The following is a 23,861-nucleotide window of genomic DNA, read 5'->3' as shown; positions in this document are numbered from 1 at the left end:
TGCCCCCTCCCCCCTTCGTCCCACGGCCGAGGAGCGCGCTCCCGTGGGGAAGCCCGTGGGGCCGAGGCACGGGTGCCTGTGGCAGGGCAGGGGGTAGGGCCCGGGGCGCGGCAGGGGGCACAAGGGCCTCCGCGCCCCCCCCCCCCCCCCCCCCCCGGCGGGCAGGGGGAGGGCCGGGGCAGCGGCGCGAGGGGCCCTGCCCTCCGTACGGCCTGCCGCGGGGCGGGCCAGCGCGTTCTCCCGCCAATCGAGGGCGGTGGTGGACCCGTCACGTGCCGCCGCCGCCACCCAATAGGCGAAGGCGACGCCTTTTGGGGCCCGGATTCAAACGGTCGGCGGGCGCGGCGCGTGCGGCTGCCGGTTTCCGTGGAGACGGTGAGGCCCGGCCGCGTCCATGGAGCCGAGACTCGTCGGCCCCGGGCCCTACCGCGCCACCCGGCTGGTGAGTGCCCCCCTGGGCTGGGGTGCCCCGTCCCCGGCTTTGCCTTTTGTGTAGCCTTACCCCGTCCGATTGGGTCTCTGTGCCCGACAGCGACTCATTAGAGTCTCCTGGGTATCGGCCGGCTGCCTCGAGGCAGTCTGGCCACCTGAGCCTGCTGCGCTGGCCGGCTGTTTGCGGCCTGAGGGCCGGGCAGGCCCTGGGCCTGTCCCAGGCAGCCGGTCCCCGGTCGGGACCCGGCGAGCTGGACCCCATCCGCCGTCCGGGTGTTGGTGCTCCCCACGCTGAGTCTGTGCGGGGCGGCTGGACCTGTGTGCCCCACCTGACCTGGGCGGCGGCAGGGCCTGGCAGAGTGGAGCTTTAGTCCGGCCTTTTGTCAAGTGGAAAGCCAAGGAAGGGGAGGTTAAAGCTATATCCGTAGAGCCGTAGATAGTATGGGACTCTAGATATTTCAGCTTCCTAAATCTGGTGTTTGTTTTCAGATCTCAACTGTTTAAATCATAGTTTTAGGTTTCAGCGTGCTTGTAAATGCAAGTGATCCAAAAAGTTCTGCGTTCAGATCTCGCTTTGTACAACGAAAATGCTTCTAGAAGAGCTTCCGTAACGGTTTGCTTTGTTCCTCTTCCCTAGTGGAACGAGATAATAGAACTTTTTCGTGCTGGGATGCCTTTGCGGAAGCATCGGTGTCGCTTCAAAAGCTACGAGCGTTGCTTCAAAGCCTCGGAGGCAGTGGACTGTTTACATGAACTGCTCGGCTCTAATCAAAACTTTGGCCCAGAAGTGACTCGTAATCAAACGGTTAAGCTGCTTAAAAAGTTCCTGAAAAATCATGTTATTGAAGATATTAAAGGAAGATGGGGCAAAGAGGACTTTCAAGATGATGGCCATTTATACAGGTAAGCCTCTATATGGTGACTGAAAAAAATCGCTTTTGGGAAGTGGAGTAATAACTCCTGTGCGTTGGTCTTACAAATGTTTTTGTAGAATGCCTTTGAAAAAGTGTTAATGTGTCTCCCCCCCTTCCTTTTAAAGGAATTTATTTTCTTTAATGATAGGCAACAGTCATGATTTGATGTTTGGCTTGGGTTTTTTGCTGGTTTATTTTTAAATATTTTTGAAGGGCACTTTAACTAGATTACATTCTATAAATACTAAGAAAAGCTTTTACAGCTTTTACAAGGTAGCGAGTTCTGTTTGCTGTTGGTAGACATCAGGTTAGTCTGTTTTGAAAGAGTGTGTATCAAGAAGACATTGATGTAAGCGAAAATGCCATTGACCATCCAGCTCCAGTTGTCCTCCCTCTCCCCCAACTCCCTGACTATTTTGGATCCTGTTTCCACTCCTAATTTTAGAAGTAATTCATGATACAACCTTTTTCTATACTTCTTGGGTTGTAGATTGAAATTGTCCTAAAAGAGACAAAATTTTATTTGCTCTTCCTCAAGGATGTTTGCTTACTTATCCCTGTTTAGCCTCTCAACTGGTGGCTTGTTAACAGAGGAAAACATTTTCTTTGTAATGAAAACTTAGCATTACTGGAGTGGGTTCTTTGACCTCTTGTGACCTCAGTTAAGGTTTGGGAGTCCAGAAGTTGCAGGTTCTGACTTTGTACCATCTTGTAGTGTCCTGTTCGGTGAAAAAGTAGTGTAATAATGACTGTTACCTTAAGTATGGATTTGTAATTTATATCATGGTGAGTCTTCTTTTGAGGAAATGGGAGTGATCTTCAGGCAGAGCAATAGGTAAAATATGTTACAATAACGCTATGTTTCTACTTACGATACATGTTATTATATACTTAAAGAAATTGTATGTATTAATTTTTTGTAAGGATTTCTTGATATCGTCTTTGTGAAAATGTATGTAATACTGAATTTCCACTTGAGATGGAGGAAGTCAATTTTTCATTTTGCTCTGTGATCCGAACTAGTTTGTTTGTAGAGTGTGCCTAAGCTTTTTTGCTGTCTAGTCTGCACACCTATGCTGTAAGTGCTGCTGTTCATTACTCTCCTAATTTTATTTATTAACTTGGAATACTTTAAAGGTAAGAGGTAAGTATGATGTAATTCTTTTACTTGATCACAAACAAACTTGGATCAAGATAATTTCTTATAAAAGAACTGTGGTTTATGTTAACTGTGGTTACATTGTTCCACTGCAATTCAGTTGATTTACAGTCTGTTTGGATCAGATTTGTATTGAATTCCAGTAACAAATTAGCACTGATTCAAGTTGCTCTTTATGACACTGCATATCTTTCAGTAAAAGTGGTAGCTGGTTTTTAGCCTGCCTTCTGGAGGAAATGACACTGAATGCTACAGCATCCCTGCCAAATAAGTTAAATATTCAAACCAATTTCGATCAAGTTTAATGGAAGAAATTTTAAATAATTTGGGGGGCATCTTTTATGATGAATGTTCTCTCCAAACTTAGATCCATAAAGGGAAATTCCATGTAACAATCAATCAAGGAAAATGGTAAATTTTAGAATTTGGGACTCAAGTTCAAAGGACCCAATATATCAAAGGACTGGTATCTGAAGATGTTTTGAGATGCTCACTCAAGAAAGTCTGTTGCTAAGTATCTCAAAACAATATATGGCCCTGCAGTCCATGAGCTGAGCGTGACCAAAGGCTCGGAAAGAATGCTGAGGAAGTATCCTGTATGCTTGTCCTGTTCTTAAAGTCTTTTCTGGCTGTCTCCTTATGGCTGCTATAGAAGGGCAAGATGTTGGGATAGTTTACCTAATCATCGACTAGTTCAGGTTGGAAAACAGGCATGGAAGACTAGAAGAGCTGCAGAGGATCTTACATCTTGACTCCAGGCTGACCTGGAGAATGGTAAATGTAAAGGAGTGTTGTGGCGTGGGGTTTTTACTTAACAGTTAGAAAAGCAATTAGGTGCTGGTACAGCACACGGTGGTGGGTGTATTACTGGTCTGATGTGTTCCTAGCCCAGTCCTGCTCTGTTTTTCTTAGGACAGCACTACCTGCGCAGTTTTTTTCACTGGTGCCATAGATGTCAAGTGCTCTGTCTCCTTTCTTTCTAGGCATTGACTCTTAGTCAAAAGATTAAAAATGGGGTTTGGTAACCACTGGTATTATGCTATATATATTTGGTTTGGGTTTGTTAATGTTTGTGTGCTTGTGATTTGGGGTTGTTTGTCTTGCGTTGGCCAACGTGACACATTCAAATTACTTTGTTCTTTTCTCCTTTGTATTTTCAGCCGTGACATTACTGAGCTGCAGGCTGTGGGAAGCTGCAGGCTGTGGAAGTTGGTTGGGTGAAATATTTCTGTGTTTTTCATTTTCTATGTGCTCTGCCTAATGATCTGCTATTGGACAAGAGAGCTCGTTCATTATGGCTGTCTTGATGACCTTCTTCTTTCTCTACCTCCCAACTAAGTTACTAATTGAACAGGATTTTACTAAAACTGTATAGCTTTCATACCTCTTGGATTGGACCCAGCTTTTTCCCCACTGGGCTTGGCGCATAAATAAGCTATGTATGCTACTTATGGTTTTGGTGTTTGGCTTTAAATATGAAAACATGCTTTTCTCCTATTCACCAAGTTAAACATCTGTTTTCCAGCCTGCCTTTATTCATGTATTTAATGTCCTGGCAGCTCCCTCTGGTGGACTTTCCTAATGTTGCTTTGTAAATACTTTGCTCACCGTGTTGATACAGGTAGCAGTACAAGTTGCTTTTGATTCCACTGACAGTGCTTACTCTGGAAACCTGGATATGCTTCAAACCTTTTCTATAAATTCCTATGTTATTTACTATAACTGTACATTGTGGTGGACAGTTGTATCATCCATTAACTTCGCATGTCAGTATAGTTGTCTGCTCTTATTCACTCCACAGAGTATGCAAAAGAGATGTTGCCAAATGTTGATTTGCCTGAGAGTATTGGTGAAGGTGAGAACTAGTGTGGTTTCTAGAAATAGCAAGGATCATCTGTCAGAGTGTCCTGACTTAGTGGCTTAGCTTAGTCTACAATAATACACAAGAAGTTACAGTTTTGGAAACTGTCAGGCTATACATTTTTTGGAATCTAAGCAACTTTATTAAAATCAAAAGGGTTAGTACTCTTGTATTGCTGGTAAACTTCTGGGAATTCAGCTGTGGTACTTGTCATACCATTGACACCAGTGTTAGTTGACCCTGTTCTCTATCCATTACCCTGGACACAAACAGGTATCTCTATTTCCTCCTTATATAAACTGCTAAAACTAGTGTTACTGGCTGTAAACCATGCTAATTTTGACATGTCAACTTTGGAATATTCCTCAGTTGTTAGCTTTAGGTAACATTATTCTGTTCATCATAAAAGCAGAGGCTTTTCATTTTTCATCCAAAAGCTTGACTCTATCTTGCTCTAATGCTACCTGAGAAAGGGGAATGCATCTTCTTTTTCTGCTTTTAAGAATTCATTAATTTATTGGTTGGTTGAGAATCAGGGCAGCAAATGACATAAAGCTAAAATTGTGAAGAACTGGAGGGGAAAAGGGAACTGTTGAGAATACTGTAAGGCAAAAGCAAAAAAGACTGCAAATGTTATAACATTAAACTCTAAGAAATAACAAGTAGCTGAAAAATATTTGAGAACACTCAACAGCTGAACATCTGCAGTGTAATCTGGGTTACTTTTAAAAGGCAGGGTAAGTGTTGCAGGATTGGTGCAAGGTGCTTATTACTTTTCAGGGTTTATTCGAAAGAAGTGATATCTACCTGTTGAAGAGCATTGTGGAACGGACCAAAGGGTCTTAGTGTGTGTGTGGTCAAAACCATAACGTGTTTAGTCCATGCACGTGTTTAAGGCTACTGGACTAACAAAACTACAATACAAAACTAATTAAAGAACTAATTAAATGCTGGAACTACCTTGAGAGGATGGGGTGACATTTTAGAGAAAACTTGATGATTTCTTGAGCATGAGAATCTTTCTGGTAGGATATAAATGCATGCTATCTAGTGGTGTACACGCTCTTGTTGCATGGTCACAGATGTAACTGTCTTTTACATTCTGGTTAAAAGAGTGAGTGAGGCTGAAGCAATTTCTTGAAGCATTAGGAATCTCAGCTTCCAAAACCTAGGAGTGCAGGTAAACAAGATCTGATCTGGGGCAGTTTGAATGTTGCCATCAAACTGGTTTGTCTTTCTGATGTGCTGCCATTAATTCTTTTGTTAATGCTCCAACCTAGGTTTGGCAGTAATTTAATTCTGGTCAAGCTGGAGATGTGACTGAGCTGAAAGTGATCTAGTTTGTTTTCCTTGTCTTCTGCAAGGGCTAGCGTAGGGTTTATTTCTGCTAATTTCTTCAAGGCACTTCCTGAAATGCCTTAAAAAGAGAATGAGTTTCTTGCACAACCAGCTGGAAAAAGACTCCAGAAAAGAACTGCAGGATATGATCTTCACACAGAAAGCACATAAACACAGAATAACATGGTAATGTGTGTAAAACATTGTGTGGACACTTGCATACACACTAATTAAATCCAAACATTAGTCATGTGACCTAGGTATGTGCCTTTGCTTTTAGGAGATGCATGCCAGCAGCGCACTTGACATGGAGAAAATCTCACCACAAGTTTTTCAGCAGAATCAAAGTCTTCTAGTGAAGACCTGAGTCAGTTGCCTATGTATAGGCAGCTGGTGCTATTTGAGATGCATTGGGATATCAGACATTCCCCCAAGTCTCAGCTATGTCATGGGAGGTACAAAGGACCTGCACTGTTCTGGAACAGCAGATTGAGGCCAAACAAGACACCTTAGGATGTTTTACATGTCACTCAACAGCAGTCTTCAGTCAACTAAGTCGTGCTGTGAATGTCCAAGGCATTTGTTGTATTTTGCATGTGAAGGCCTGCTACAGTTTTGCATTGGTAAATATGGAATAGGGTGGAGTTCAGAGGCTTTAAAAATATTCTCTAATTGTAGATTTCCTCCTTCCTCACCACTGAAGCCATATCCAAAGAAACCTTCATGTGGAAAGGAAGTCATCAAATTTCCAGGCTGGGATGAACCGAAGGCTGGCACTTCTCAAGAACACATCCCAGTGAAATCAGTCACAATGGTAAGATACCCAGTTTTCATTTCTCCAGATGTAACCATATTTGGAAAGCAAAACTGAACTAATGATCTCTTTGTTGTGGCACAAAATACTTGGTTATAAAATTAAATGCTAAATACCTTTATTTTAAACTTATGTGATCTAAAGTTGTTCTTAATGATTTGCTGGGGATGTTGGCTTTAGGTGTTCTTTCTGCTACAGATTATGGTGTCCTGAGCACCCTAAGTTCATCATGGCTGTTTTTGCCAGTATGCTTGCATGCCAGTTTGTTCAAATTTCAGTAGGGCATTTATTATACTACAAGACAAAATAGTTACTTTACTGTCACTTACACTGTAACTCTTATCCAGACACTTCATGTAGTAGAATATATACAGTATTACTCCCTTCCTAGCTGCTATGAGGTTGTTAGTGATTCCATTTCCTTTCTCATAAGGAATATGTTGTCGCTAAGGAGAAGTGGTCCTGGTTTCATTGTTACCCTTTGTGAGCTTGGAGAATCATCCTGCTCCATACTTACCTGGATTGATCCAGCCTTTGTAAAGTTGTTGAAAAAAACCCTGTTCCTTTTATTAGTAAACCAAAACCTGGATGTCTTAAAAGCCTAGGCTTCTGGAGTTATGTATATGCTAAACTCTTTCTCCAATGTATCTCGTATGTGAGTGTTCTCGTATTTTGTGAACTCTTGGGACTTCTTCAATATTTTTGGTCGTCTTATTAACGCTCGTCAGTGCAGGACACTAGCCCTGGATTTCTTGGTGATTGATAGCCTGTTTGGAAAAGTATCTCCTGCTGTTTTGCTGGACATCTAGAAGTCCTGAATGAATGCTTATTCCATGTTTGTAATCCACTTATGTGCAGATTGAATGCACCTTTCATGTAAAGCAGGCTTTGAAAGAGGAAAAAATGTGGTCCTTAGAACTTCAGTAGTAGGTAGAAGATTAAGAGGGAAGAAAGAAAAGATAAGTAAAGAGAATTGAGTATTTTAGTTACTGAGCAAGTATCTGCTGCAGTTTTAAGATGTTACAGCCTCCAACTGTCTGGTCTAAATTTCCATACAAGCATCCTGGCTTGATAAGAGTTAGCAAAAGACTGCCTATATACATCGAACTTAGATGCAACAGCATACAGTCTGGCATAACTCAAAATCTCTTTCATTGGCAGTTTTGGTTAATAGAATGGACCATAAGTTGAAGCAACTGAGGCGAAGGAATAAGCTTCTTTCTGTTGGCTCTTTTATAGGAGGGTGTTGCTTCCACTGGAATGGTGAAGTAGACAGGTAGCTGGAAGTGTTAGCACCTTAAATTGCTCCAGCATCAATGAGAGCACGTATTGGCTGTGTGTGGATCAATGGGCGTGGGTGTCTGTAGTGAAATACTGGTGTGGAAGACCAGATACTAATTTCAGAGGGTGCTATTTATTTCGAGCTAGCTTAGTCTAGTGTCATGGAATGACAAATGTCTGGAGTAAGTAATTGTATTCCTGGAATGCATTTTGTGGTTTGGTTGTGATCACAAGGAATACTTTTAATGTGCTTTAGGACTGCTCTGCAAAGTCAATCACAGAACTGGGAATGATTAAGAATTTTGCCTTGAAAAGTATGCTGCTTACACAAACTGTATTGTATGTTGACCCATTGACACATTGATGACAATCTTCAAGCATCAAGCTTGAATGTGAAGGTTGCATAAAGGATAGTAGTCTCTTGCATTCTCTGTTTTACTTATTCTGTTATGATGGTGGACTAGATATATGGGTGTCTTCAGCTGTTTCTCTTTGCTTTTGCTTTCTTCATGTATAGAACCTGCTAATGAACTTAATGTTTAGTTATGATCAGTATATGCTGAACAAGGATGAATATCAGTTTTTGATATCTAATAATTCTCCAATATTTTTTTCATAAGCAGATGTTTAATCTTAGAGTGGTAGTTCAAAACAAGTGAGTTGAATTTATTTTAATCATGGAAAGGATTTGAACATAGGACTAGAGGCCCTTAACTCCTGAATTTTAATGGCTATTGTGACACACATAATTTTTTCAGCTTTGGACAAGTTACATAACTGAGAAAATATGCTGCACATCTGTGAAACCTAAACACTCACTTCTATCCCAGAGACTTTACTGGAATTTAGGAATATTTATAGTACTTGCAATAGGGAGCATGCTATACTATAAATATATTATACTATTTAATATCTGAAAAGTCACCAGTTAATGAGTATTTTTTCTTATTTCAGAACTCTGAGATGTGGTACAAGCGACACAGTATAGCTATAGGGGAAGTACCAGCATGCAAACTTGTGTTCCGCAGAGAGCTAACACAAACAAATACAGAAGAGATATGGAAATCCATGACTTTGTCACGGTGAGTATACTTCTGAGTCACTTGCTGTTAGAGTGCAACTGTGTGGTAGGTAATAGTCTTCTCTGGCAATGCTTGTAATTTTACCCACTCACCCTTCATCACTGCCATCAAAGCCATAGTGGCTAGACTAACTATACCACTTGTTATTTGCTAAATTCATTAGCCAAATAAAGTTTGCAAAGAAACTTTATTGTGCTTAATACCTTTTGACTTTTTTTTTCCCTGTTGTGTTATACGGGGCCTTTTGTTGTGTGGGCTTTGCCTTCTTTAATCACTTTTTCTCAGTCTTTCTCTTTTTTACTTGTTGCTATGAAATAGAAGCACTTATGAAGAAATGCAATACCATGAAACCTTTCAGTGTCAAGTACAATACTTTGTATGAGATAAGAAATGAAAGAGTTAATTGAGTGCAGAAGGCTTTGACATTCAGATATTGACTATTTCCAAAAGGAATATCCTATGTAAAGTTAAAGGCATTCCTTTAGTCTGTTTATGTAGGAAAAAAAATAATATACATTAGCTGTTTTTACAGCACGGTTGAGGCCTTACTAATGATTACTTTTATTTAAACTTGGCACATTATCTCCATGTAATAAACTTGATGCCGAGGCGAGCAGCTCCATTGCTGGCATGATCTGCAGTGGAACACTCTAGAGTGGTGTACACAGGGTTCCCCGTTTCGGAAAACCTCCAGGGAGTGGAGGAACCCACCAACAGTCTGTAGCTTGCACGACAGCAGCTGAGGAGACCTTGGCAGGGCCAGGAGCAATGGTGGCCAAGGCTCCCCCATGTATAAAAGAAACCCCTATGGAGCACTAGTGACCAGGAGCACTGTGACCAGGGAAGGCAAACAGCTTGAGGCATGGCATTTTGCATGGAAAGGCGCACAGGGAGGGTGCTGTAGCTCTGCCAGCTCGATCAGGGAGCAATGGTATCCATCCAGCAGAAAACCATGGTCTCTGTAGACACTGCACCCACCATGACTGACGCAGCTTCGTAGACGGAGCTCTGATGAGAACACGCTGGCCACCCAGGTGTCAGTCTGCAGGATGTGCCCTGCTCTTAACACCAGTTGTAGTGAGTTGTAGTGAGTAGCTGGTTGTAGTGAGTATACCTGTGGGAGGTGCCCCCAGGTAGAGAATTTCCTCTGCTTAGTGGCAGAGCTCTGGGAGGAGGTGAGTAGGTTGAGGAGTATGCGGGAGTCTGAGGGAGGTAGGTCACTGGAACTACACCCTACCTTCCATGGGAAAGGCCTGTCAGGCAGACAGGACACATTATACAGAGGATTCCCTGTCCTCTCTCCACCTGGCAGAATACAGTGATGTAAAGGATAGGAGGCAATGGCAACAAGTTCCTGCCTGGCGCAGCAAAAGCATCTCTGTGACTACCCAACCTTCCCAGGTGCCCTTGCATAACAAGGCTATGCAAGTGAAACCAAGGTTAAATCGGCCCACACCCTGTGTCAAAACCACTTCCATACAGAAAAGAAGGCAAATCATTGTCATCAGATAATCTGTTCTGAAGGCAACAGAAGACCCAATATGCGGACCAGACGCACTTCTTAGGGAAGTCTGCTGCATCCCTGGGGCCCAGGTTAAAGATGTGAAGAGAAAGCTTCCTACCCTGGTATGGCACTCAGATTATTATACATTATAGATTTTTTTTTCGTGTAGGCAGCGATAAAGTTTCAATAAGAAGTCCAAGGGCAATCAAGAGAAACTTCAGGGCCTCGGGATGACTGGTTAAGGGATCAGGAGCACAAGAAGTATTCTCTTCTATCCTTCCAGTTGCAGGGAATGATGAGGGAAGAAACAGGAAGACCTAGCAGACCAATACCTGGCTCCAAGACTGATGTCACCAGAACTTTGGGGTTTTTGATAATGAGTCAGTCTAAATGACACCAGGCCTGCTGGTGACAGATGGAGTACACCTGTCTTAAAGGGGAAAAAGGATCTTTGCACAGGAGTTAGCAGGGCTTATTGAAAGAGATTTAAACTAGAATTGAAGGGGGAAAGAGATAGAACCAGGCTTGCTAGAGATAAGCCTGGGGGCAGCATGCCAATGTTTGAGGAATGGCATGCTACTGAGGTCCTTCAGTCTGCTCCACAATGTGTTGAGTACACTGGAGCACACTTGAAATGTCTTGATACTAATGTACGCAGCATAAGGAATAAGCAAGAGGAGCTAGAAGCTTTGGTCCAGTCCCAGAGCTATGAAATCACTGGCATAAGCGAAAACTGGTGGGATGAGTCCTGTGACTGGGGTGCCATGATGGACGGTTATAGGCCTTCAGGAGGGATAGGCAGGGCAGGCAAGGTCGGGGGGTGGTGGTGTGGGAGTGGCACTATGTAAGGGAGGGTTTGGATTTTATGGTGCTTACAGTCGATGATGACACAGTTGAGAGCCTCTGGGTAAGGATAACAGGGAAAGCAAATAAAGCAGGTGTTGTGGGTCTACTATCGACTACTCAGCCAGGACAATGACACCAACGAGTTATTCTACAAAGAATTAAGGGATGTCTCAAGATCAATTGCCCTTTTCCTTATGGGTGATTTTAAATTCCCACACATCAACTAGGAATCATACAGCGGACACAAACAGGTCCAGGAAATTTCTGAAGCATGTTGAAGATAATTTTTTGGTGCATGTACTAAGGGAATTGACTAGGAAGGATGCCCTCCTAGATTTTTTGTTTGTAAACAGAGAGGGACTCATGGGCAAAGTGGTGATTGGTGGCTGTCTTGGTCACAGTGGCCACAAAGTAGTTGAGTTTCAAATCGTTGGTGATAGGAGAAAAACTGCCAGCAAAACATCGACTCTGGATATGGGGAGAGCATACTTTGGGCTGCTGAAGGAGCTAGTTAGTAAGGTCCCCTGGGAATCTGCTTTTGAAGGCATTGGGGTCCATGAATGCTGGTCACTTTTTAAGAGCCATCTTTTAAGAATGCAGGAACAGGCAATTCCAAAGTGTTGGAAGTCAAGCAAGCAGGGCAGAAGGCTACCTTGGCTAAGTAAGGATCTTCTAGAACTTAGGCAGAAAAGGAGTGTACAGACATTGGAAGCAAGGACAGGCAACATGGGAGGACTACAGAGATGCTGTTCACCACTGTAGGGAGAAAATTCATGCAGCCAAAGCTTGAATAGAGTTCAAGCTGGCCAGCACTGTGAGGGACACCAAAAAGGACTTTTTAAAATACATTGATGGCAAAAGGAGAATCGGGAATAGCATTGGTCCATTGCTTGACAAAATTGGTCACATCACAAATAGGGATGTAGGCAAAGCAGAGACATTTAATGCCTTCTTTGCCTCTGTCTTCAACACCGATGATGGGCCCTGGGACCCCCAGAGCCTTGTGTTGGAAGACTGTGACTGGGGGGATGATAAATTCCCAGCTGACCCTGGATTTGTTTGAGACTTGCTGCAGCTGGATGCGCATTAATCTATGGGGCCTGATAGGACTCATCACAGGGTACTGAAAGAGCTGGCTGATATCATCTCAGGACTTCTGTCTATTGTTTTTCAACGATCTTGGGAGGCTGGAGAGGTCCCAGTCAACTAGTAGCTGGCAAATGTTGTCCCAGTTTTCAAGAAGGGTAAGAAGAAAGACCCTGGTAATTACAGGCCTGTCAGTCTCACTTCAGTGCCTGGTAAAATTATGGAAAAGGTTTTTCTGGGAGTTACTGAAAAACACTTGAGAGACAACACAGTCATTGGTCGTAGCCAGCACAGGTTCACGAGGGGAAAGTTCTTAACTAACTTAATTTCCTTTTATGACAAGGTCACCCATCCAGTTGACCAAGGGGAGCCAGTAGATGTGGTGGGTTTGCAAAGCTTTTGATACTATCTTTCACAGTATCCTTCTGGACAAAATGTCCAGCACACAGCTAGACAAGGCCATAATGTGTTGGGTGAGCAATTGGCTGATGAGTCAGGCTCAAAGGGTTATAGGAAATGGGGTTACATCAGGCTGATGGCCAATCGCCAGTAGGGTTTCCCAGGGGTCGATTTTAGAGCCAGTGCTTTTTAATGTTTTTAGAAGTGATCTGTACACAGCAATTGAATGTACATTAAGTTTGCTGATGATATTAAATTAGGAGGAGCTGTGGACTCCCTCAAAAGTAGAAAGGCCTTAAAGAGAGATCTGGATAGACTAGAGAGCTGGGCAAACACCAACTGTATGAAATTTAACAAGAGCAAGTGTTACCAGTTCTGTGCCTTGGACAGGGTAATCCTGGTTATGTGTACAAACTGGGGGATGAGAGGCTGGAGACTGGCCCTGCAGAAAGAGATCTGGGAGTCTGGGTTGATGGCAAGTTGAATGTGTGTCAACAGTGTGCCCTAGCAGCCGCAAAAGGCCAACTGTATCCTTGGGCTCATCAAGCACAGGATAGCCAGCTGGTTGAGGGAGGTGATTGTCCCACTCTGCACTGCACTGGTGTGGCCCCACATCAAGTACTGTGTGCAGTTTTGGGCCCCTCAATATAAAGAAGGACATCAAGCTGTTAGAGTGTGTCCAGAAGAGTGCAACCAAGATGGTGAAAGGTCTTGAGGGCAAGACTTAGGAAGAGAAACTTAGGTCACTTTGTTTGCTCAGCTTGGAGAAGAGAAGGCTGAGAGGTGACCTCATCGCAGTGTATAACTTCCTCAAGGGGGGCAGCAGAGGGGGAGATGCTGTTGTCCTCTCTCTGGTGACCAGAAACAGGACACAAGGAGATGGAATGAAGCTGCATTAGGGGAAGTTGAGATTGGACATTAGGAAAAGGTTCTTCACAGAGAGGGTGGTCAATCACTGGAACGGACTCCCAGGGAAGTGGTCATGGCACCAAGCCTGTCAGAGTTCAAGGAATGTCTGGACAACCCTCTTAGCCATATGGTTTGGTTTTAGGTAGTCCTGCGAGGAGCAGGGAGTTGGACTCGATGATCCTTATGGGTTCCTTCCAACTCGAGAGATTCTATGAAATGGAGAGGCCCCTTTTTCAGAATCATATCTATTCTAATACTACATATTTGCCTTTTTCAGATTAGATGGTATATGAACTATATGTTTATATATTTTTACAGATTACAAAAGGTCTTGGGTTTGGATTCTTTGGATGAAGTGTTAGACACAAAACTTGTGAATTCAAAGCATATAGTCCAAAATGCATACAATGTCACTAAGCAAGGCATTGTCATTTTAGAAGACAAATCAAGTGAGTATTTTGGAAGTTTTCATTTAATTTTCATATTGTAGTTTACTAGTACAAAAATATTATCTTAACTAGAATTTTTACAAAGTATGCCATTGTTGTCCTCTGACATTGCAATAGCAAGAATTGGTGTTTATTCCATATTTACTCTCTTAAACATATTCCTGCTTTAGCAAGGTTGAAAGATGAAAGTGAAAGAGCGGCAACTTTTCATTTATAAAGATAGGGATATAATTCACTTCAAGCTAGCTTTGTCAGTCCAGCCCTTAACTGCCCGAACTGGAGTGTTTACATGAGGGAAATATGTACTAAAAATTGTGAAAGAATCAAAATGTACACTGAGAGATGCTTAAAATTTCTCAGTTTTCAGTCAATGTGTTTAGAAACGAGTACTGAGTTTAAAACTGCTTTGCACATCAGGGAGAAAATAAAGCATCTTTGCTGCTGTGATATATCACAATATTATTGCCACTATATTTTCTACAAGATCTGTAGATAAGTGAAACATGAGATTGGAACCGGTTTTGGTTTGTGAATGAAACCTCCTCTAGAGCATATACATGTTCATTTTAAAGACAGTTGGAGCATCTCAAGATATTAACTTACTCCTTGTAGAAATGACAGAATTAAACGTATGAGTGCTTTTCATCGTCTTCAGTGCAAAGTAAACACTTCATTGTAATGCACTAGTGAAAGTGTAGCTTGAACTAGTTTGGCTGATTTTTGCAGGGCAGGTTAAGGATTTGCTATATGATCCGTTTTGCTAACTGAGTTGTAAGAGCAGTAGGTGTAACTGGTTGATATTGAGTACTGGAAGTACTAAAGTATAGATGTAATTCAAGCTAGGTCCTCCATAAAAGTATAGCCTACCTTTGTAATCAACGGATCTACTATACAGGAGGAACTTCTTAAAGAATTTTCAGCTTCACTTTATCTTACAGGTTAACATTTTTCTCCTTCTAATTTCTGTCTGTTTCTCTCCTATGCAGAGGAACTACCTCACTGGATATTATCAGCAATGAAATGTCTAGCAAATTGTAAGTAAATTCAGGAGGGTGAAAAAAAACCCCACCCACATAAAAATCAATTGAACTGCCTTTACCATCTCATCAAATCCCATTTATATTCACAGTCAATATTTTTTCTGATCATTGCTTTAAACAAAGTTGGAAAAGATCAGCCAGCATATGTTCTCCTGACCATGCAGCTTATATCAATGGAATATATAAAGGTTTAATATTAATATTTTTCTTCTACTAGAGAAAAAACACACTACTGTGTTTTCACTAGACCTATTGGAAATAGATCAATTCAATAGATCAATACAATTTCACTTATATTTTGAAGAATGAGAATGAGTCTAAGTTTTGGGGGTTTTTTTTGTTCTTTTTTCTGCTTGAAGTTGTATTTTTATTGGCTGGATTAGAAAATAATGGTGGTGCGTGCAAATTAATATTTTTTTTTCTTTACTTTTTAGGGCCCAGCTGCTCAGATTTGAAGCAGCCTACATACTCAGGATTTGAAAGAGATGTCTTCAAAACTATAATGGACTACTTTGGCCAGATCAAAGAACCTCTTCTCACATTTCATTTTTTTGATGTTTTCGTTAGTGTGTTAGGTAAGTAGTTTGGGATGTAATGAAACAATTATTCTTTTGAATTAACTTCTGAGAATTAATTTACCATACCTGAATAGTATCACAGCTCATTTCTTTAGGTCCTGTCCTGTCCATTCTACACAGAGAACAGTTTAATATTTAAATGTATTTCATATCACAAGGCAGTTTTTTCCTTGTGTCTTTTTGATCACATTAGTCCAAAAGTCTTCCATTGCTTGTTTTTATAATTTTTAAAGGTGTCTGTTCATTGCTTAGCACTGCCACACCTAACAGATGGATTTTAACAGATTTTTTTTTTTTTTTTTTTTTTTACAAATGCCTAAGTGTCTTAAACTCACATAAGCTTTTAGAAGTTGCTTGACCGAAGTCTAGACTAAAAAGGATTAGGGCTGTAAGGACTGTTTTTAACCCTGGCAATATGACATCTGTAGAAAATTTCAATCCTTCATTGCTTAAACTTAGAATAGACATTAACTAATCAAGTGCTTTAAAGAAACAATAGTTTAATTATTACCTATAACTTTTTAAGGGTTCACACTATATCAAAGTCACCTATTCTTTAGCTATAGGTGGCCCATTGAAAGACAGTAAATGTGAAAACATTTTATAACATTTTATGGTTACATTTCAGAAAAGAACAACCGAGTTGTTCTTTTCAAAAACGTCCTTTGTAGCATATGACTTTTTTCTGAGCTTCTTTAAGTAGGAACAACATTGCTTTTAATAAACTATTGAGATGAAAAAGAAATTCAGAATAACTTTTATTTCTAGAATTCAGTATTTTTATACTTTGTTATTTGTCAATCTTGCTTCCAACAGAATACAGTTCCTTTTTTGACTTCCTTTTCTGAGACAACAGATATTCTTGATAATATCTTTAAAATTTTTTCCTTTCATACTCTCTTTCTCTTTGCTTTTCCATTGTATTTTGTATCTTCCAGGTTTTAAGAGAATTTTATAGAGTTTTATTATACAGTATTTCACAGATGTAAAAATGAGAAGTAAGATTTCGTGCCAATGTTTATGTGGAAATGAAATCGTGCACTGTTTAAAAAAAAAAATCCTTTTGTGATCTTTCACAAAAAATGAGTTGTTAATATGGAATCCTTTCTTACTAACAAAAATAGATTTACACAAGAAGTCATGGGAACACAGGCTTTCAAGAACTACTTAGTTTGTTTTCCATCTTCATACTTACACAATTTACTTCAAAGTACTGGAAATATATGTTTGAAAATGTCATGCTTCTCTAGAAGTCTTGCCTCAATAACCTCCTCTAGACACCTGACACAGGTATTTGAACGGCTGAAAAGCTGCATTCGCCTTAGTAGGATGATTTGGGATACCTGAGTTAGGCACCCTCACTGACTGTGGGATGGTGTTGGGCCAGATGATCTCCAGGTGTCTTTTCCATTTTTTTTATAATTCAAAACTATGTTCCCTATCTAGCCAGTGGAGGAAGTTAAAGACAACAATTCAGCATACCTGTGGTGGAGCCTAACTCTTCTTTTTGTACTCAGAACTACTTAGAACCAGTAGTAAGAAAATAAACAAGTAAATATAAGGCAGAGATGCCCAATTTGTAGTTTCAGTAGCAAGATCTTCTTTAACCACTCAGACTCTCTTCTGAGATTCAATCTGTGAGTCTTGGGGGTGGGGGGGGAGGAGGATGATGAAGGGATTTTTTTGGGGTTCAGCTGAGAAAGGAAAAATTTTGGGTTCTGCTCAATATGTAATTCAGTCTTAACAATGAGGCTGATATACAGACCATTATGAAGCTGTAGGTAACTGTAGAGGGCAACACACACTCCATAGAATACTATTTTGTAGTAAGTGTCAATGCTAGTACTGAATGCTGCCTATGAAACAGTAATTGATTAGCAAGTTGTGCATTTACAAAATATGGAAAAGCATATCCATGTCTGCGGTTGCATTTCTGTGTTGTTTTGTTTTTTTTTTTTTTAAATGGAGTACGGCTTGCTAAATTGGCAATAATAAATTTATAAACCAAGTTTATAAACCAAGATTTCAGTCTTTGAGTCTTTGACTTTTCATATTGCTACCCTCAGGGAATAACAACCTTTCCACAGTGATTATAGGACTTCTTTCTTCCTTCAGTAGATAAGCTTTCTGTTTAGTGGAAGACTCCAGGAAATAGCAAAGCAAGTGTTATCAGATGATATTTTTAGTCATTTGAGGCAGCCATGATGTGATTTGTATATGTCTGAAAGCTCCATCTTAAATTTCTTCAAATTTCTCTGCCATGCTCACATTCTGTGTTTTCTCAAGAGTTTGTAAGTAGTATTAGTCATAGATGTAACTTCTATAGGTGTGAGGAACATGCCAGTATTGTCATATTTGTAACTGATGCTTAAGCACATGGGTTTTTTAGATTCTCTGTGGCCTCAGGCTTAAATTTTTCATGTGGTTACTACATCTGTGCATAGAGCTGAGGGTTATAAAAGAGCAAAGCATGAACAAAAATGTTGTAGTTTTTGATGTCTACTAATAGCTAGAGGTGTTGGTTATGGTTCTTAATATCTCCCAATGCATCGGAAGGAAATATTGTAAATACTTAAACAAGGTGCTCAGTGGGAAGTGAGTCCATTTCTAGGGATATCTTCCTAGACTCTTTGGGGATTGGAGTTCTAAGGCAGTCTTGAATGAGTAGGAAAGGAATTTGGGGAGACAGATTTAGAAATGTTATGTTAAATGTTATGGAGATATATAACTGAGAGATGTTGCCCAATATCCTGATCTTGTATGAACCAGGTCTGCTGCAAAAGCACGGCAAGGCTGTAGAAGCTCTTCAGATATCTTGTCTCCTGCTGCCACCAGAAAATCGGAAAAGACTACAGCTGTTGGTGAGAATGATGGCAAAAATTAGCTTTAACAAGGATTTGCCACCTCTTTCTGAATCAGTCAGGACCAGAACCTTGGTACGTATAGTGTAAGGCAAAAGCTTTTAGGTTTGTGGGTTTTTTTAACAAGGCTTTTGAAGTAGCACAGATAAAAGATTCTTAACAGAGAGTGTTTACAGAATACATTTTGCTTGTTTGAAGAACAGTTTGTCTATTCTAGCTATGTGGAAAGCTGCTCTGAATTTGAATAAATTGGGATTTCTTGGTAAGTTGTGAGCAAATGAAGAATGTGCTCAGAATTTGGAGGTTTCCTTATCTTACAAAGTTAAATCACCACTGATTTCGCTATTGACTAGAAAAAAAAGAGTGAGAGAAAGACTGCGTGTTTCAGTCATAGTTAGACGTATGTAGCTGAATGTTTTGATTTACCTGTTTTCAGCCACTTTAAAAAAATACCTACCAATTTATTTCAGTACTATTTTTTTCATCACTAAACTACAGAAATATCTGAAAGTAATTTTAATCAGATTTTGACAAAGCCCTATTTTTTGCCAATGTTCATTCTGTAGGGCTACTTGTAGAGTTATTACTGAAGTTTGCAACAGCATGTTATTACAAAGTTATTAGGCTATTAGCAATTCTGACTAGCCAAGAACATGTGTTTCTTGGTTAATTTTCAAACCTTTTGCAACAAGGGTAACAGGAAACTCATCTATAGAGCCATTCCATAAAAATCCTATAGTAGCATTCATTAATTTTTTTCCATAGTAATTAAGTTTTTAATTAATTATTAATAGTATTTGATTAAAATAATTAAATTCTTCACTGCTAAGGTAATAATTTAATTAACTGTAAAGGGTCTTTGATTAAAATAATTATGTTATAATCTAAATGTTATTTTTAGAAGTGAATCCTTGTACTAAGTTTTAATTTAGCAGTGTGGTCTATGGTACATGACAGAACCTCGATTGCCTTCTGTATTTTTAACATTAAGAGTGACTGATGCATAGACAGAAAACTCTTGTAACTGAATGCTTGAGCATGAGGCTACATGATGTGAACTGGTCCTGAAATTTGGTTTGATGATTTCAAAATAAGGTATTAAGTTTTCCCTCTGGTGCTTAACTTCTATTAAATTCCTCTGTTATTTTTAAAATCTCTGAAATATTTGTGCCCTGTTTAATTGGAAAAGCCATGTGAACAGGCTCTTTGACAAAGTCTTGAGAATAAAATGGAACTCAACCATTCTAAGTCTAAAGTCAGGGTTAGATTATGTATATGAGGCAAGAGCCATCTTTGGTCCACTCAGATAATGTAGTTGTACACGATAATTTTTTTTTAAAATATATATTGATGTGTTGGAAATAGAGTAAGTATTGTGCTGATAAAAACTTTTTCCAAAAAGATCACTTTTTAAATACAGTCTGATTCTTCACTCTCCACCCCCAAATAGGAAAATATACAATAATGATGTTTTGGGTTTTTTTTTTCCTCAGATGGTTCAGGCATTTTCCCGTTGTATTCTCTGCTCAAAGGATGAAATGGACTTGGATGAACTGCTTGCTGCTAAACTAGTATCTTTTCTCATGGACAATTATCAAGAGATCTTAAGTGTTCCATCTGCCTTAAAATCTTGTATAGAGGAACATATTGTACATCTCCAGAGAGTTCAGGTAGGTATCTAGTGAAAAAGCCTCCTATGTCTCTGTGCTTCTAGATCAATTTTATCCTTTCTGCTCTGAAGTCCAACAGTTCTTAAAGACTTTGTTCTGTCGCTGCTAACTTATGAAGAACTAATTAATTTTGACTGCTGATATTCAACCATAACTATGTATTTGAATAGAACTAAACAGATCTTGAATGGTTTAGAGACAGGAATTCTAAAATATGTTTTCCTGTTGGCCAGCACTATTTTCTCCATGTAATGGGCAAGCTATATGGTAGTGAGGAAAAACTGAATGGTTAAAAAGTGTTTCCATTAATGTTCTGATTTTCTTTTAGAGCGATCCTCACTTGCTCAGCTTTTTCATAACTCTCTGTTGCCTGATACCATATTTTGTTTTGTTCAAAGCTGCTTTTTATTTTTTCCTTCTTTAATTCCTACTAAAAAAACCCAACTTTTAACTTCTTCAAAGAGTTAAACAGACTTCCTTTGTGTCATGTTTTTTGACTTACTAGAACTCATTCAATTAGTGCAGGAGATAGGAGGTAGAATTTTGTGTCTTTAGTCTGTTTCTTCTCTACTTAATGATTGTAGGTGGTCAATTTGATTAAGCAAATTTATTGCAGAAAACATAGCTGCTCTTTTTTTCACTCTTTCTTCAGATAAAATATGCTGGAGCTGATACTGATGCAACTTTTCCTCCTCCACCATTTTGTCACCAAATCAGTACAGATGAATTTGAATACCAAAGGGCAAGTGGCTCTCAAGAACCACTGGCAGCTTTATTGGAAGAAATTGCGATGAATAAAGAAATATCTGTGAAAGATAAGAAGAAGCAGCTCAAGCAAGTAAATAAAAATTCCTCCACAGTCTTTAATTTTAACCTAAAAAGCTTTATCAAGCCTTAGACGTGTAGTCCTACGGAGAAATATTGAGATATGAAATAGTAGGTACTCTTGGGGATTTCTAACTTTTATCATTTAGAATAGGGGTACTGTGATGAATCAAGCTATATTAGAAAATATCAGTTAATTTTCTATATAGGGTTCTAGAAAGTCCATTAGAGAAATAATCATTTTCCTGCTCCAGAGGTGGAGGTTGCACTTTTGTAGTTTTTTTATATTACAAGTTTGAGTGAATTCTTCATTTAAATTGATGTATTTTTCTAGTTTCAGAAATCTTACCCTGAAGTGTATAGAGTACGATTTCCTACCCCTGAAACTGAAGCGGTGCTATTTCCAGAAAAAAATAAACAGAAACCACCAATACTGATGTGGGCCTTAAAAAAGCCTTTTCAACCATTTCACAGAACCAGAAGCTTTCGGATGTAAATGGTTTGAAACATATCAGCGAACTGAGTCAGAGCCTATTATCAATGGATCTTATGTACAAGGAACCTGAGCAGCAGCATGTAGTTACTCAAAAAACTGCTGGAGATACTGTCAAGATGGTAGAAAAGGTCAAAAGAAGAGGAAAGTATTGAGGTGGTAGAAATGTGAGTCATTAGCAGTATTATTGTAAATCATTGGGTTTTTAAATGTCTGTTATTTAAAATAACAAAAAGCAAACAAAAAAAACCTCAAACAAACCAAAACCACCAAAACCCAAGAAACTTGAGTTGCTTAATCTACACAGGTGATAAAGTACACTTTCTGTAATTTGTTTGCATCACCATTTCAAGGTCTAAATGTGTTTGTATGTAATGTATTGTTGGTAACTAGTCAACAGCATTTTTTTCCCCTGCAAATGAGTCTCTATTGTATAAATGAGGCTACGTTTGTTCACATATAGCTTCAGGAAATAATTTGCTGTACATGCTTGAATAAGTATGAAACACTGGATTTTCTTTTGCTGTTGTACACATCAGTGTTCTTGATATGTTAAATTTGTTTTGGAAAACTGTAAAAACTCATTCTTCATTTTCTCATTCATATGATGCATTACGGCTTGAATCAACTCCTGTTGAAATTCCATTAACTTCTATAGTGCAGAGCCATTCTTTTAAGCAACCCAGTCTTTTAAGTCTTTTCCTGTATGCTCTAACTAGATATTTCCATACAAAATTGGATGCTTGACAATAGAACATATTTTATCAGAAAAATCTGAAGCCTTGCATTTCCTCTGGAAATGGAATTCAAATATTGAAGTGATATTGAAGCATACATGCCTTTAATAATTTCATTTGTTTTGTATTATGAAATCTACCATACCTACGCATTGACTGTGCATATAACATACTTTATTCTGACAGCACTTTTGAGCTATTAAAGCATTACCACTTCCCGTTATTTACTTAGAGTGGTGATTTTTATGTTATCCATTACAGATTTAAAGAGCAGCATTTCATACCTCATTGAATGTCAGAGTAGTCTATGCAGGAGAAAAGACAGCTGACATCTCAACAAATCGCTGACAGTTTAGTAAGCAACATGGTGACTCTCCTTAATGCAACATTGACAGTATTTTCACTTTGCTAACCTCATAACCAGTCAATAAGCTTTAAGGTGTACATTACAAGGTTGTTGGTTTAATAGATTGGAAATCTTAGGCAATGTGATTTTGAACAGTACATGTTTCCGTGATCTGTTTTCACACATTGGTTATACTTGGACTGAATATCAATAATCTCTAATTCTTAAGCACAAGTAATACAAAAAGGTACACTTTTCAAATAATGAAATATTAAAATAAATATTAAAAGTAATCTGTGGATACTTCTTACCTTTTGTACTATGTCTTCAAGTGTGGCATAACCTTTTAGATGTATCATAGTAATTGTGTATGCTTACGTGCAGTCAAACTTTGATTGTGACTAGACTGCTCATATGTAATAATTTGGTTACAACACTAATCCACTGAAGTATACAGAAGAGTAAGGTAGTTGGAAAACAAGTCTTGCATAAAAGCGGAAACCTACCCTAAGTGAAGTCTGACATGAGCTCCTAACTTGTGAAGTAGAAGCCAATCTATTTGCCTTTGAAAATAATCTCACTGCCTGCCAAGAAGCCTTCTACTGTTGGTTTTTTCCCCCGTTGTTATTTTTTTAAAATTTGTAGCCTTCCTGAGCCAATTTCAAACAGTAATTAGAGTTTGCTCATTAGTTTCCATGAGGAGAAGTTGAAGATGTGTCATATATTTCTATGGATCAATTGTACTTTTGTTTCAAAGAATTATTTCCCTGACTGTGGTAGAAACAAACCGAGCAAGTCTGCTCACAGTGCCCAAGCCTGTGAAAAATACCACCACAAACTGTCCCCTAGAACCTTGAAGAGATTTTAGGAAGGGAACTGTATCTGAGATCATAATCTCACAGGCTGAGTTTTAATTGATGCCCTATCCTGGGAGACACGTAAGAAAGCTTATCTTGGTAATAGAAGATACGTGACTATAGCCGCTGCTTACAGCTATTCCTTGAGTCATAACTGAACCAACTGCAAATATGCAAGACAAATATGTTATGAACACAAAAATAAGTTTGCCTATTCCTTTCAGGGTGGAGGTTAGAAAAAGAAAACCTGAAAGCTATTTCAGAGGAGACTGTGGGCTTGATGAAGTGTCTTAGAAAAAACACAGTTTCTGTATCCCTAAGCTATAGTCAACAGAAACTTCAGTTTTGATATTAACTTTCTCAGGAATTTAACCTTTACT

General features: G+C 39.4%; 1 protein-coding gene across 1 annotated transcript; it reads left to right on the top strand.

Moving 5' to 3' along the window:
* Window positions 1–320: 320 nt before the first annotated feature.
* DEPDC1B (DEP domain containing 1B) lies at window positions 321–22,864 on the top strand. Its single transcript, XM_054810121.1, has 11 exons — window positions 321–442; window positions 1,070–1,335; window positions 6,383–6,518; window positions 8,754–8,881; window positions 13,944–14,074; window positions 15,061–15,108; window positions 15,549–15,689; window positions 18,462–18,628; window positions 20,047–20,223; window positions 20,876–21,061; window positions 21,383–22,864. The coding sequence occupies exons 1-11, from the start codon at window positions 395–397 to the stop codon at window positions 21,542–21,544; spliced, it is 1,590 nt and encodes a 529-aa protein (XP_054666096.1). The 5' UTR covers window positions 321–394; the 3' UTR covers window positions 21,545–22,864.
* Window positions 22,865–23,861: the final 997 nt, after the last annotated feature.

This window comes from Grus americana, chromosome Z (genome assembly GCF_028858705.1).
Source record: "Grus americana isolate bGruAme1 chromosome Z, bGruAme1.mat, whole genome shotgun sequence".
In the NCBI taxonomy this organism is placed as follows: domain Eukaryota; kingdom Metazoa; phylum Chordata; class Aves; order Gruiformes; family Gruidae; genus Grus; species Grus americana.
The sequence above is the reverse complement of the archived record's forward strand: the minus strand, read 5'-3'. Positions and strand labels throughout refer to the sequence as shown.